General features: G+C 42.3%; 1 protein-coding gene across 4 annotated transcripts in view; it reads left to right on the top strand.

Moving 5' to 3' along the window:
- ATXN1 (ataxin 1) overlaps window positions 1-12,705 on the top strand; it is a 1,146,771-nt gene extending 1,134,066 nt beyond the window's left edge. For all 4 annotated transcript variants that reach the window (XM_086965153.1, XM_086965155.1, XM_086965154.1 and 1 more), the window contains one exon: window positions 10,412-12,705. In XM_086965153.1, coding sequence (XP_086821279.1) covers window positions 10,412-10,942 — 531 coding nt within the window. In that variant the 3' untranslated portion in view covers window positions 10,943-12,705. The remainder of the gene's footprint in view (window positions 1-10,411) is intronic.
- Window positions 12,706-16,350: the final 3,645 nt, after the last annotated feature.

The following is a 16,350-nucleotide window of genomic DNA, read 5'->3' on the forward strand; positions in this document are numbered from 1 at the left end:
CAGCATTGTGGAAGGCAGGCACAGCCCTATTCAAGGTTCAGGTGCAACTCCTCCCTCCCATCTAGATGCAGATCTCTCTATTCACCACTGGGCGACTCAGCCTGTCTCTTTGAATTCCCCAGCCCTGTCACTCACAAAACCAGACAAAGGAATGCACAACTTAGCAGAGGCAGGCTTCAAAGGTTAGGCAAGCAAATACCTACTTTCTAAAAGTGGTGTTTGCAAACACAGAAGGTTACAACCAACTTCACTAAAAGATGTATTTGATCATTCTGAGTTCAGGCATACTAAACTCGAATTTCTACCATGTTCTCTGAGACAGTTAGGATTATAAAATGAAATATTCTGCCCTATGGAGAACAGGTAGCTTTGCAATAGTGAAAAACAAAAATGGCTGTAATTCACTATTAGGACATGCCACACACACCAGGGCTTGTCCTACATTATACTTACAATGCACCCTGCCCTTGGGCCTACCATAAGGGGGACTGATATGAAGAAAAGGGAAGGTTTAGGGACTGGCAAGTGGGTGCACTTGCTCTGTCAGCATGACAGTACCAGACTGCAAGCAGGCTCTGCAATGGCAGACCTTAGACACATTTTACAAGGCTGCTTCTGTGGGTGGCACAACCAGTGCTGCAAGCCCACCAGCAGCATTTGGATTTACACGCCCTGGGCACACTCAGTGCACAAGACTAGGGTCTGACAAGTAAACCAAATAGCCAAACATGGAACCACTGATGAATACATCAATTTACAATAGGGAGCACTTGCACTGTGGCACTGGTTAGCGGTGGCACAGTACCCAAAACATCTAATACCAGCAAAAACACATGAGGCAACAGCAAAAATAGAAGGGAGACCCACGCCAATGGTGCCAGGTGTAACACCGGAGTTGCCCTATAATGGTGCATGGTCTTGAAGAGGAGGATCCATCCCGTAGAGGCAGTGGGCCCACCGCCATGATTTGATCTTGGCTTACAACATTGTGTTAGTGGGGCTCGATATAGGTGTGCCACTCTTGTAGAGTTGGTGCAGTCCCTGCGGGCAACTCAGCATGGTGCGCTCCACCAGCACCAACTTTGGCGGATCTGGAGTCCCAGGTATCATGCAATCAAGCTGTGCCAAGTGCAGGGCTAGCTAAGTACACAGATTGCCAGCCACACACTTACTTAAATCCTCTATTTTTGAGGGAACAAACCATAAGAGACTTCCTGGTTCGTACGGGTATATCACTCAAACCCTTTTATTATTTATTTGTTTTTTGTCTTTTTTTAAGTATTGATGTATGAAAGGGACACCTTATCGTTTTGTACACCTTATATACAATTATTTACAATTCGCGATTATTTAGAACACAAACACATACACATAACTAGTTGTATTATACAAAGTGAATTGCTCTGATATATATACACTCAAATATTCATACTACAAAGAAAAAATCATCCGCAATTCCATAGAGACCAGAGTCAAAAGTATAAACTTGATGACAATCATAAATCAATGAACTACAGTTGAATGTAGGCAGTTCAAAAAAGGAAAAATAGACTTCAAATTAATTCATTCAGTCCATTCAACCAATAAATGGCTAATCTTTTTACACCAACGCGTTTCGAATCTGGTATTCTCATCAGGGCTCAGTCTTAATACGGGATATCTGCAAGTGTATAAAATAAAACTTGTTTTAGCTACATTTCTGACAGTTGTTTAGCTTCCAACTACATTTAACTCGGATTCCTCATATTACCTGTTGAACCAGCAGCCGCCGGTCAAGGGTAGGGTATTAGTTCTGACTGAGTTTCTTCTCTTTTCGGGATCTAAAAACAAACACAGGTATCATGACCTGTTCTTGCTCACTTTCTAAGACCAGAATGGGGCACATATGTTATCAACATACCTTACTGGATCATGCTCGTGATCCTACGTTTCCACCAAATGGGAGTTAATTTTCAGTCTTGCATTACAGCCTGAAAATAATGAGAATAACGTTTTACGCGCTTTTTATGCACAGACGGAGAGAGTATGGCACTCGTTGCTCTACTCGGCATACCTGCTCTGAGGGATTCCTCGCTTGGGCTGTTCGTGTTCTAATCGGTTGCAGCGGTAAACGCTTTCTAACCATGTAGGCACCGCTTTCCTCAGTCCTTATTGTTTGCGCTCGCTTTCCCTAGAGGAAATAACAGCGTTTTATTAGGTTTCTGGGGCTACTGCAATATTGGTGGCAAATCAAACCCATGTTAGCTCTAGACATACTTGAACAAGCTGTGACTCGGCATCTAGCTCTCATTCACTTAGTTTGTCAGCCATGTTGTAACATGGTTTTGGACCTACTTATAGCTACTTGCTTGGCGGCCATCTTAGAGTGGGGTCGCTAGAGAAGGCTATCATTTAGATGTGAAAAAAGGTGAATTTAAACCACATATGAAAACATAAGCGCAATTACCATCGACCCTTTCTTTTGGAGGCACTATACTAGATAAAGCTCACACTCTAGATATTTCAGAAAGCGAGTTGAGCCCGCTGAGTGCGCTATTAAACTTAAGTATAAGGTAGGCCTCTTTTTTTAGTAGAAGTTTATCATGGTCAATGGGTCTAGACTGTTGCAGAACATATAGAATTGACCACTTTAAGTCATTCTCAGTGTGTTTATTTTCAATGCAATGCTCCACCATAGGTGCTGTAAGCACTTTATTCTTGATTCTAGACTTATGTTGCGTTATGCGCATATTCACTTGTTGTGTTGTCTTGCCTATGTAAATCTTATTACATGGGCAGATGACTACATACACAACATTTCGTGTTTTACAATTTGAGAAACTTAAGTGTTTCCACTTAATATTCCCATGTTGGAATTCCTTCCCTTCCACAGTAGTCCCACAGGCCACGCATGTCCCACATTTATGATGTCCCTCAATGGGTTTCATTCCCCATTGAGACAATAGGTCACTCTTAGGTTTGGGTAATGCTATCTCGGCTCGGACAAGATGTTGTCCAATGCTCCTGTTCTTACGATACGCGAAAAGAGGATGGGGAAATGGACAGTCCAGGTTTTCTAGTAAGTGCCAATTTTTTAACACGGTTTGTCTGAATTTGTTTGTGTCAGGCCCAAATGTGGTGACACAGACCATCCGGTCTAGTTCAGCCTTTGATTTTGTTTGTAGCAAACATTCGCGTGGTGTACATCGTGCCCGCTTGAATGAGTTTTTTAACAGTTTTTTCGGATAACCACGGCTTTCCATTTCGTGACAGAATGTGTCAGCGTGTCTTTCATACTCTGACAACTCCGTGCAGTTTCTCCTGATACGGAGCAGTTGGCCATAGGGCAAGTTAGCCTTCAAGTTCCTGGGGTGGTCACTTTGGTGGTGCAGTATTGTGTTTTTATCAGTCTGCTTCTTGTACAAAGAGGAGGCCAACTTCCCGTTTGAACATGTGATTTCCACATCCAGGAACGTCATTCTTGTGTCACTGATCTCAATAGAAAATTTTATGTCTGGATGTTTGGAATTAAGCCATCCATGAAATTTCATCAACTCCGTGTGGCTCCCCTGCCACAGGAGCCACACGTCGTCGATATATCGTAGCCATTGCTTAATGTGACTGCAATATGGGTTATCCTTTTCAATACATTTTTTTTCATATTCTGCCATATACAATATGGCCATCTCAGGAGCATAGGGGCATCCCATAGCAGTCCCTTTGGTCTGCATAAAGAACTGCTCATTGAATCGGAAGTAATTTTTGCGCAACGCTATTTCTGCCAATTTGAGAATAAAGCTGGTAGGGACTCGATGTGGTCTTGCACGAGCTTCTAAATAAAGCTCAATTACTTCCAATGCCTCTCTCTGGGGTATTTGAGTATAAAGGGACGTGACGTCCATTGTCACAAGCAATTGTGATGCAGGATTAAAATCAGTCCCTTCTACTTTGACGAGGAAATCCATTGTGTCTCTGAGATATGATTTAACAGAGCTAACAAAGGGCTTCAAGAAAAAATCAACATATTTTGCAAGTGGTTCCAGGCAGGAATCGCACCAAGAAACAATGGGTCGTCCTGGCGGCTCATTTAGACTTTTATGGATCTTGGGGAGGAAGTACAGGATTGGAGTCCTGGGATATTTTTTGATTAAAAATTCACCTTCTCTCACACCAACATAGCCTTCATCTTGGTTAGATGAAGAAACAGTTCCTGCCCCTTTCCTAAACAAAAAAGATAAACAACTTCGAACTGTTCAACTAATTGTGGGGCTGCTTAGTAAATGCCTTCCCTGACCATCGCAAGACAGAACCCTTAACATTTCTACTGTAAAAGCCTACAGATAATCCTAACAGTCTTGCTAACTATTGTCAAATTGCAAATCTTTATTTGGGCACAGTACTAAAACAAGGTGTTGCCATTTACTCTCCAGCCACATTGAACTAAATAACCTTTTATTCACATATTAATCAGGGTTTGAAGTTGCTGCATTACTTAGTCCGCCTCATTCAAGATCCTCTGCTACATACGACGAAAGCTGAACGCGGGGTCCCCAGTGTCTCTTTTGTCCTTCTGGACTTGTCCGCAGCATTTGACGCAGTGGTTCGTTATAAGCGTTTTAAGGTCTTGAAGTCACAAATAGGCATTGGAGGTGATATAGTGAGCTGGTTCTTGTCTTTCCTTATAAATTGCAGACAGCTGGTCAGGGTAGACAGTTTCACTTTGAAACTTTTTTCTGTAACTTATGGCATTTCCCGGTATTTGGTACGTGCTCCTTTACTGTTAAACTTACATATGGAGCCACTTCAAGACTGGATGGAAGTGGGAGGTGTGAACATCCATCAATATGCTGATGACACACAGATTTATTGAAAAATATCTTCATTCCTAGACATTATAGCCCTTCCTCCCTCGCATCATCTTCTCTCTCCTCTCTCTTCCTTTTATTCTTTCTCATTTTCTCTTCCACCTCATTCTCGTTTTCCTTCCACCATCTACCGTATTTTGCTGTTTCTCACTAAACCTACTAATCTTGTCCTCTTAGTGTATGTAAGGTGTATTTTTTTGATGCAGTGCCAGTGGTTCTGTCTTTGTTATCTAGATTTTAGACCTTAAATATTATTTTCTAAAGTTCTATCTTCTTCCTGCTCCCTTCTACATTTATCTTTTTGATTTAGAAAAAAGATATCTCTTTTAAAGGCTTTGTGAGTATCCCAAACCAAAGAATGAGAGGTGGAACCCTTATAAGTGAAAATAACTCTTTTGTTTTATTAATTATCTCTTGTAGTACATCGGTCTCTAATAAGAACTTTTTGTTTAATATCCACTTGTGGCATAGGGGTTGCTTAGGGAACACTACTTTTAGAACAACTGCCAAAAGATTTGATAGATGTGCTGGGAGTGGTCTGATGTCCTGAACTTTATCTAGCATAGTACGATCAATGAGAGTAAGTCTAACCTTCAGAAATGTCCATATTTTTACTATGATAAGTATACCCTCATTGTGTCTCAGTTTGATTCCACAGATATCACATAGCCCTAAGTCCTCTATTATATTTCTAAGACATGTTTGGACCTTTGGGGTATCCTTGGAAAATAGTGTTGTGAATCTGTTGAGAATGCTATGCATAAGAGCATTAAACATTTCACCCGTGAGGGGAATGCCTATCTTCGTTATCAACTTGAAAAGTTCTCTGCCCGAGTGTTTCTTCATTAGGACAGCAACTCCATTTGACAAAGGCGAAGCGTACCACATTTGTACTGTATATAAGAATGCCAAATGTATATTCTACTTTTTTTATATTTTAATAAAAAGTTTTAAATACAAAAAAAAAAAAAAAGCCTGATCTGAGCAAACTATTTCGTGAATCTATATCTGTGGTTTGAATAGAAGTTTTGATTCTGTGACCATTGAACATGTTTCTTGCAGCACCATTGGCTGAGAGTCACATCCGTTTTTTTACCAGTAGGATATACTGTTTTATTATTTTCAATCTCTCCGTGGCACAAGAGCAGGTTGATGGAATTTAAGTGGAAATACATCATTAGGAGAGCATTGTAAATGTAGTAAAACAAGCAGGACCAGTGTGGACTTACCACTGTGAATCATCAAATGATGTACAAGGCAACAGTGTTCTTGCTGTTGAGAAGCGTCCCTGTCATCAAGCTTGATATGACAAAAAGCATAATCAACACAACTTACAGATGTGGCCTATTGTTCCTTAGGTGGGTGTGGCCTTGGCAACATGGGCACTATCAGAATGTTGTGCAGATGTTTAATATACGTTGGGTCTCGCTGCATAGATGATGTTAAGTTAGTATCAAAAATAGTTATTCTAAAGTATACAAAAGGTGTGCGACTTATGGCTTCTGATTGCAATCTTTCCTTCAGCCTGATGATACTACACAGAGAGACCCTTACCTCAGTGAGGAGCATTCATCCCTAATATGAGATCAAAGGCACATGCACCACATCTTCCAACTGAACGCAGACATTTTTAAAAAAGCATTGCATCTCAGAGAAGACGCACTATCAACCAAAAAAAACCCTGTTCCTGCCTCTTAGCGACACACTAACAGTGCTTTGGTAACATAATGTGACATCTAAATCCTAAATTAGTAAATATACGTCTTGCAGCGCTGCGTGATAGGGAAAGGACAGGGATGTCCTGTATTTAAAAGAAATACGGCACATTCCTGACATGAATGAATGAATGAATGAATACCTTCTTCTATAGCGCATGGCTACTCTTGAGCATCCCAGCGCTGTAAGACAAAGGGACATGAAAGACACTGTTGGAACAAGTGTGTCTTTAAACGCTTCCTGAAGGCGAGGTGGTTAGACTCGTGCCTGATGTCATCTGGGAGTACGTTCCATTCTTTAGCTGCGTGCACAGAAAGCCGACGGCCACCCATCCGGGCTAGCCTCATCCTGGGGACTACCAGCAAGTTCCGCTGGTTGGATCTCAGAGATCTCACTGATTGATGACGACGAAAGAGGGGATCCAGAATAGGCGGGCCAGCACCATGGATGGACTTATGCGCCAAGCACAGGGTTTTGAATATAATCCTTCCCTTGATGGATAGCCAGTGGAGGGATTGAAGTGCGGCTTTCGCTGAGCATCTTTTGGGGACTTTCATGAGCAGCCGAGCAGCACAATTCTGTACAGATTGCAGAATTTTTATGGTGCCGACTGGAGCCCCCATATAGACGGCATTTGCATAATCCAGCCGCGACATAATCAGCGACTGGACCAGCAATCGTCTGGCTTCGAATGGCAAGAGGTCTAACACTTTTTTTAAGACTCTCAGCAGCCCATAGCAGGTTGCAGCTACCTTCTTAGCCTGGTAGTGAAATCCAAGGGAGGAATCTAGCCAGATCCCCAGGCTTTTTATATGGGTCTTAGGTGCTGGGGGGGGGGTCCTAGGCAGTGAGGCCACCATGGGTCAAGGTTAATTGGGGCTTTGTAACCCAGAAGCATAATGTCTGTTTTGGCCCCATTTAGCTTCAAGAAGGAGGAGGTCATTCATTCCAGAACCTTGGTGAGACACGGGGTCAGATTGTTGATCCCCTGATTTAAAGCATCGTTCCTCACCAAGGATACAACCAGCTGCGTGTCATCGGCGTAGGTAACAAGTTGGATTCCCCAGGGAAGAACCACCTCAGCCAAAGGTCTCATGTAAATATTAAACAGAGTGGGGCTGAGGGATGATCCCTGGGGAACGCCGTGATTCAGTTGCAGCTGGCTGGATGACACCTCTCCCTCAAAGACGGAGAAGCTTCTGTCTGATAAAAAAGAATGGAACCATTTGATGGCCACTCCAGAGACCCCTGTAAGATGCAGCCGATGCAGCAAGAGAGAGTGGTTTACTGTATCGAAGGCTGCGCTGAGGTCCAACAGGACCACCGCAGCACAGCCTCCTGCATCCACAATACCCCTAACTGCCTCCACTACCGCCACCAGGGCTGTCTCTGTTCCTTGTTTTGCTCTGAACCCTGTGCGGGTGGAGTGTAATCCCTCCGTGGATTCAATAAAGGAAGAGAGAACCTGATTCACATGTTTTTCAGCTATTTTGCTGATGGTTGGTAATAGTGAAATGGGCCTGTAGTTGGCCAGGTCTTCAGGATCCAAGCTGGGTTTCTTTAGCAGGGCTCTGACCTTAGCCTTCTTCCAATTGGGGGGCACTACACCGGAGGCCAGAGACGCGTTAATGACCTGCATTATCACAGGGCATGCTGTCCCTGATACCTGTTTAAGAACTGCCGGGGGAGCAGCATCTAACGGGGAGCCAGATTTAAGATTGCCAAGGAGACTATCCACTCCAGCCAGATCTAATGGGGGGAAGACTTTGAGACCTGCAGATGGGTTAGGGTCTACTTCCAGGTCCCCCTTTTTTCCACTCTCCCAATTATCCGGGGTATCTGTCACTGGTGCAAAGCCGGAATAGATATTAGACACCTTGGATGCGAAAAAGACAGCTAACTCCTCACAGTGTTTCTGTGGGTTCAGAACAGGACTAATAGTCCTGGGTGTGGTTGCCAGGGATTGAAAGATTTTAAAAATTTCCCTGGGGGCGTTAGCTGCTTCTGCAATTTTGCTCTGATAGTATGCGGCTTGTGTGGTTTTTAATAGCTTTTTGTAGGATCTCAGAGATGACCTATATTCATTTTTCGCGGCAACTGCGTAGTTCTTTCTCCACTTCCTTTCTGCACGTTTACACAGTTGTTTGTGTTCCTTAAGTTCCCTGGAGTACCATGGTTGTTTATTGGGACCCTCTCTGTGCCGTAGATCTTTTTTTGGCAGAATAGGATCTAGTGTGGAGTTGATCCACTGATCAAAGGCGTCATTGGCTGCAACCGGGTCCTCATGGGGGGCGGGCGGGCAGCTTTTCAGGGCTGCCTCCCAGTTTTCAGCTGGTAGTCTAGACCATACTCGACTAACCTTCTTTAGAATGGAAGCCTTGTGGATCTGTGTTACTGGGGACCACATAAAGGACAGTAGTGCATGGTCCGACCATGGTACAAAACTAGGCTGACCGCACACTATGTTTCCAAGATTAGTAAAAAAGTGGTCTAATAGGTGCCCACCTATATGAGTGGGACTGGCCACGATTTGTTCCAGGTGCACCACTCTCAGGGTATCCAACAGACATTGCGATGGCACGGCATTGACTTCATCCAGGTGAATATTAAGGTCGCCCAAGATGGTAAAATTAGGGGTACTTCTGATGGAAAGAGAGATCTTATCTAAAAGATTGTTACAGAAATCATGGGAATCGCCTGGGGGTCTATAAACCAGGATCCCAGAAAAGGTGCAGGTGGGCGAAAAGGATATAGAGAAACCAATACTCTCACAGTCCATGAGTGGACTCTCCGAGGTTCTACATCTGAAATTGTTTTTATAAATAACATTTCCCTACAGTGGTGCACAATGTGCTGAATGCGAATTGGCAGTAATGGTTTTGTGTGGGAAGGGACAGCTTCCTGCAGAAAAACAATCCTGAGAGGCATTTTCCTCTTTCTAGTGTGCTCTAGAATGCAAAACACATAGATAGATGAAGTAACGAGGAGAAATAAAGATATTTCTCCTTGTTACACCTCACCTGGGAAGGCATAGCATTTTGACGCATTCCCAGGTCTACCAGTAGTGATAAATCTGGGAATGAGGCAAAATCCACGGATGGGTGCATGAGAACACCAACACTCCACCAATGGAACGCCTCCCTGGAGCAGAGTAACGCAACTCAGCAATCTGTGCTGCATTGAGGTACATAGATTTATCAAGCCAAGCAAGGCCACACACGGTGCATTGCTTGACTTGAAATCTAACTTAAGAGTTGTGCCGCTCTTGCGCCCCATTGTTTGGCTCAAGGGTGACACAACTCTTTCATAAATAGGCTCCATCATCTCGTAGCTTATGGACTGATTGTGGTCCAAAAGGGTTAAAGAAGAGGAAACTTCAGTAAACTATAAGAAACTTCAGTCTTGTGTGGAGATGAAGAGGACTGGAGCTGATGCCCAATACTTCCCCAACCCTCGCCTCACTAAAGTTGATGTTTTACAGAGGATATTTAAATTTCAACTACGGGGTTAACATTAAGTGTGCAATATATTTCTTCAAAGTGGGCAAATAGGCAAGGGGAGGGGGTACCTGTTGTATAATAGAGCTCTGTCCTAAAAGAAATTGATCATTTTCAGTCTTTCAACTTAGAAACGCATTAACATCAAATACTCTGCTTCACTGAGTGTGTGTTATAGAGGTGCTAACTGTGTCTGTCTTAAGTCAGAATACCAAAGTTGGATGTTCTTCTCACTTTAATAATGTCCGTGCATTGTTAATGTACTAATTTAGAGATGTAAATCGAAGTATGTGGATGGGAAATAAGGAGAAGCATTCTCATTTGTCTTGCTCTTTTCTGTTTTTGTTTATGCAGGTTAGTGTGGAGGTTGTGGTGGAGTATCCTTTTTTCGTGTTTGGACAAGGTTGGTCCTCCTGCTGCCCGGAAAGAACGAGCCAGCTCTTTGAACTGCCATGTTCCAAGCTGTCAGTGGGCGATGTTTGCATATCACTGACACTCAAGAATTTGAAGAACGGGGCCATCAAAAAGAGCCAACCCACAGACCCAGCTAGCGTCCTGCTGAAGCACCCAAAGAACGACAGCTTTTCTGAAAGTAGGCACAGATATCCTGAGCAAGAAAATGGGATTGACCGGGAAAGAGCTCACATCTTTTCTGAGAATGGTGAACTAAAGTACCCGGATAAAACAGGATTGCCTGCAGCAGCTTTGCTCAACAAGACAGATCCCAGCAAGCCCAGGGCAATAAGGAAGAGGAGGTGGTCTGCCCCCGAAACACGTAAACTAGAGAAATCTGAAGAAGAACCACCTTTGACTCTTCCCAAGCCTTCTTTTATCCCTCAGGAGGTCAAGATTTGTATTGAAGGTCGATCGAATGTAGGCAAGTGAAGGCTATTTGAAGAGAAGAATTTAGGCTTATCCCTTGTCATTTTTATCCCGATTACTGTACTGTAGGCTAAATAACCCCAGTATTTACACATTATCATCTTATTTTAGGTTTTTGTTATAACCTTGTTATAGTTGCAGCTGTTATTGCGCAGGAGACAGGTGCACATGTTATTTCCACGTTTGTTGGCGGCTAAGATACTGGAGGACTGTGGGAAGGGGCAATCCGCACTTTCTTGCCTCTTGACAAAAAATGAAAGTATCCCCAGGACTCTTTTCATGTTGTTCTTGTTACAGTGCACAAACGCTGAATTTACAACAAGGGGTTGAAGCCGTTCTTAGCAAGGAGGAAGAGAAGGGAACCAAAACAAGGAATGAGATGAGACTGCATGTATGTGCGTGTTAGCTGAATGTTGTGAATGTGTGTGAGTGCAAACCTGGCATCTCTCCATGCCCAATGTCTTTTTGAGCTGGTCGGGTACATGCGAACTGGAGTACAGCAACATTGCTACCTTTCTAAGTTGACATTCAACCCGCTTGAGGCTCCTTTCTGTGAAATATACTTGATTAACGGGTACGCAATTCTGACTGGGCAACATAGGCGATCAACAATTAAATGTAAATGGCTACGTGGATTCCATGTCTCCACAGAAGGATGTGGCATAGTGTTTCATGAGTCACTCTTTGTGTGGTAAAAGTAGCAATCTTGCTGGACAATACTAAGATCAAACTATAAATTTCAGCTCAGTCAATCTACTGGCCAGCGGAAAAGGACATCAGCTGGGAAAAGGAGATCTCTATCCGATCATACTTCTCTTCGACACATTTCACAAGACATCCTTGACCACATTGTACATTTTCTCTCATACAAGTCTAACTGCACTTATTCCTCACGATCCACCTACTTTTTGCCAGGCATCTTACAGTCTGTGAAGGAAGAGTCAGCCAGTCACACACCAGATCGCCATGCTGTGGCGGGAAATCTTCTCACACATTAACGTCCTATTTCTTTTCTTGTTTTATTGGTTTCTTTGGATTATGAAACTTGAGAGTTTGATGCGTCGCTTAGCAAATCTTTTTTTGCAGGTCTCCTATAGATATATTTCCAGGTTTAGGGCCTGCGTCACTGAGGGGCATTTGCTTCCAAAGTGCAAGAGAGGCACACTGCCCGTTTAACTGTGCTTACATTGCGTTTAGAGTGCAGCGCTTGTGTCTTTAACGCTAGTACTTTTTTCGTTCATAGCTATGGTCATCTGGTGCCACTTTCCCATTTGAGTGTGACAAAACAAGGAATTTAATAAGGTGGAGGAAGAAGAAGAAGGTCTTTAAGCACTTAAAAGGCTGTTCACACTTTATTGCCGAGCATCTTGGTGTACCAATTTAATAAGTACTGTATCTCACTTTAATTTGTGTATGTAAAAAAAAAAAGAACGTAAGATAATTTACTTCGACACTGTTAGCTACATGTAACTATGTAGAGTCTCACCGGTGAGATGTTGAAAGTTTCTAAGTGATTTTAAAGGGATGAATGTGAATCTCCAGCTTGTGTGCGATAGTCAGTGTCCAAGAAGGACTACTTAACGGGAGGCACTTTTAAAAAAAAAACTTTAATGCTTGAGTTAAAGTTTTGTGAGCTGACAGTTTAAAAGAGAGAGTGAGGAAGAAAGATGAGAGAAAAAGAGTGAGAAAGAAAAACAACAATCGTTGTCCAGTGTTTTTAAAAGATGGACTTTAAAAACAAACAAAAATATATTGCAATTTGCACATCTTGAGTTTATCATTTGTGTGGTATTCCTGCAGTTTTTACCTGCTAATGTTGTGGGGAGGGCGGGGTGAAAGGGGTGGGGTCGGGGAGGGTGTTGGGTGACTGAAAGAACATTATTAAATGTAGCATTTTTGTACTAACCGGCCAAAACGCTGGGCCACAGGGTTATATTTCTTTCACAGTTCCTTCTGTACCTTCTGTCACACCGAATCAGGTCTTGGCAGGACAACTCTGAGATTTTTTTGTTACGCAGATTTGTTGAGAGTTTTTTTCCTATTTGTTCGCTATTATTCGCTGTTACCCTCCGTTATAAATCTTTCCCTTTTTCATAATTCTTTTTATTTGCATAGGTGAATCCTCAGAAATCCGCAACAAAGTGTTTTTATTGGTATATAGATTAAGTTTTACTTGAATATGTTTTATCCTTTCCCTTCTGCTCCTTCTTTGCCCTTCCACTTGCATGTTTTGACATACAGGACTCATGCCGTTCCGTCTCTCTCATTTCCTAAACATCTTTAAATGTGAGGGAAGCCGGGAGAAGGCGAGGTGTGCGGGGGCGCGCAACCAGCAATGCCCGCTGTGATATGCAGCTATCAGACTAAAAGCGCGGGAAAGCATAGAGACTGCTGGCTGTCCGTTACCACAACAGGCTCGTATGATAATCCCTCCACACCATCTTTTTCCTTCTGGACCCTAAGCCCCCTCACTGCCCACTCCCTCAGAAATGTTAGAGAAAACGCTGTAGAAGGAGTACAGGAATTTGGAGCTAGGAAAGACCTAAGCATACTTCTTGATGAACTTTCTCCTTAAACTAATTAAAGAAATACAACATATACAAAGGCTCCTAATTGGGAATCTATTGTCTGGGTCATTGATTCCCAATTAGGAGCTTTTATATGTATTTCTGTGCTAGAAAATAAATGTAGCTTTGTCATTTCGTATTTTGTTGACTCCCCAGAATAATTTGCTTTTGTTGAGTCTTATGAGGTGCACCATATGCTTTATATATTTTTTTAATGAACTTTGCTCTTTTGCCGGACACACCTTTGTGTTGCTCATTGCCTTGGCACCAACTGTTCAATAAGGCTATTTTGTTATCCCTCCTTTCGGTTGTACTCACTGCCTATGTGTTCAGTAGTACTTTATTGTAACCGTAAACGCTCAGAGAACTTGCTGAATTTTATTTCCATATACTCTGCTCAGGGCACTTGCAGTTTATTTCACAATATCGATGTTAAAAGGTCAGGAAAGGGCACACTGCAGAAATGGCGGTTTAGCTCACATTGGTACCACTATACAATACTCAAGCAAAATCTAGAAGGCTGGTTAGTTGGCGAGCATGAGACGATTAAACTGACTAAAACCATTTAAGCTAACACTAAAGCAGAAGGAATGTATCAATCCGGGCCTGACTCACACTTTAGGATCTCTAGATGTGTTGTTCTAATCATTGGCCCAACTATTTTTTTTTAGTAAGTGCAATACTTTATGTGCCAACTTAGATCAGCCTGTCTGTGGTGGTATCAGGATAAAAATAAAAAAACGATAAAAAAATTCCTGTAAACAAGTGGTTTGCTAAATGTTAAATTTTTCAATAGTTTGTTCCTTGCACATTTCCCACAAATATAGATATGAACTCCAGTTGATCACAAAAAATTATAGTTCCCCACAAACAAACCTAATGGAAATTCTGTTTCCTATGGCAGGCCTATAGCGTATCTGCTATGCTATAAACAATTAAAGATGTGGTTGCTCACATGCTTTTTAGGCTATGGTACTTTCCATGGGGCACGTGTAGGTTCCCCTCCACCCCAATTATTAGTATGGACCGGCATGTCTCAGCCTGCAAAGTATTGTTGCCTAGTAAGTCACAAGCGACGGAATGTGTTTTACTTGTTGTGGGGCCACTAGGCTAATATTCAAATGTTTTAACAAACATGGCTAATGTGTTACCTAAAGGTACCACAAAATATTTCAGTCAGGGAACTCACTGTTCTCTGATATCGTCACACTTCCTCATTATTTAGTGGCTTTGAAGATTAGTGGAGTAGTATATTGGATCCGTTCATGGCTGGGCTTTGAGTAGATTAAGATCAGTGAGACATCTAGAGCTTCATCAATAGTGGGTGGGCCCTACTAGCAGCAAAGATTTCCCCCTGGCTGGAGAGGGCAGTTGAGAGCTGAGGAGCTATCAAATGTCACTTCAACGAGGACAACAAAAGTTCTTGCCTACACACTTGTTCATTCACTTGAAAAGGTGGAGAAGGGCATGAAATGAATTGGAGTGATTTAAAGTTTGGCATATGTAGGACATCTGCCCAAAATTGGCAGATGGTCCATCCACCCATATACATGGGAATACGCTCTAAATAGGGTTGGTCACTTTTTGGAACAATATCTGCATCCACAAGTTATAAACAACCCCCTTTGGTGTCAAGATCCCAGGCACACCTCTTGGTGTGGATTTTTGAATTCGAAAATTTTAATGTGGCTGAATGGAGCTAAACAAGACATTTCCAAAGAGTATGTGTCATGCAGTAATCTGTTTATGCAACAGCGTTCTTTGAAGAATTGTCTTCAGTTATTTCTGGCAAGCAATCAAGCAATACGTATTAGTCGGACAGCTTTTTTCCCCTTGATTCCCGGTGAGCAGATGCTTAGTGGAAAAGCTTTTCTGTTGGTGAAAATAAAAAGCCAGAAATGAACTTGTGTAAGTGAGAAAGTGTTGTGTGCTATTACTATTTTACTGTGCTTTTGACAATTATATATTTATTTTTGTATGCACCCGAGACAGAGGAAAGCCCAGTATAATGAAATGTTATATTTGTACAAAAGAGTTCTACCTTGCATGAAAAACCTCCAGCCTTTTTTTGCAGTCAATTGCACAAAGCTTGTATTCCGTACTGAAAGGTCAGTTTTAGTCCTGTTCAATTTCCTCTGCCTGTGAGATGAACACTGGCTGACGGGAAGTGGCAGTTCAAAGTTTCAAAGTGTGTCCTGAGACTAACAGGACCAGCGAACTTAACTCTTTGCAGTTGTCTCAACAGGTCATACACCTCTCATCATAAGAACGTTGAATAGAGAGACATTTGTGGTCAAGGGACATAGTCTTACTGCGGATTGTAAAGTCCTTAGTTGAACATGGTCGCATTTGACGAAGTGTGTTTCGCTCTGCCTAGCTGCTGCAGAAGGTCACATAAGTCCCACAACAGGAAAGTTGAAAATTGGGAGAATTGTGAGGAGTAGTACCTATTCTATCTGCCTAATTTGGCATGTTGGGCCAAATTTATTTTATTTTTATTAACAACAAAGGAGCAAAGTACCTACTGCCCCATAATTGGTCTCAAAATTGATATAGTCTAAGTAAAAAGGGGCATCAGGAAGACATATCCCGTTAGTAGAAAGACCACAAACCTCCTGCCCAGAAATTTAGACTCAATTCAGAAGACCCCAAAATAAAGAGTTCAATTACACAAAACAGTATTTTAGGACTTAATAAACAGCATGCTTCATCTATGTGTTGATATTCTTAATAACATTAATACACTTGTGATATAACAATTCTGAAGGTTCAAGGCGTATCTTCGAGTAGTTCATAACCTCAAGGCTGGTTGTGCACAAGAAAGGGGAGAACAGGTCTGCCCAT

The sequence above is a fragment of the Lissotriton vulgaris genome, chromosome 4_1, assembly GCF_964263255.1.
Source record: "Lissotriton vulgaris chromosome 4_1, aLisVul1.2, whole genome shotgun sequence".
Taxonomy (NCBI): Eukaryota; Metazoa; Chordata; class Amphibia; order Caudata; family Salamandridae; genus Lissotriton; species Lissotriton vulgaris.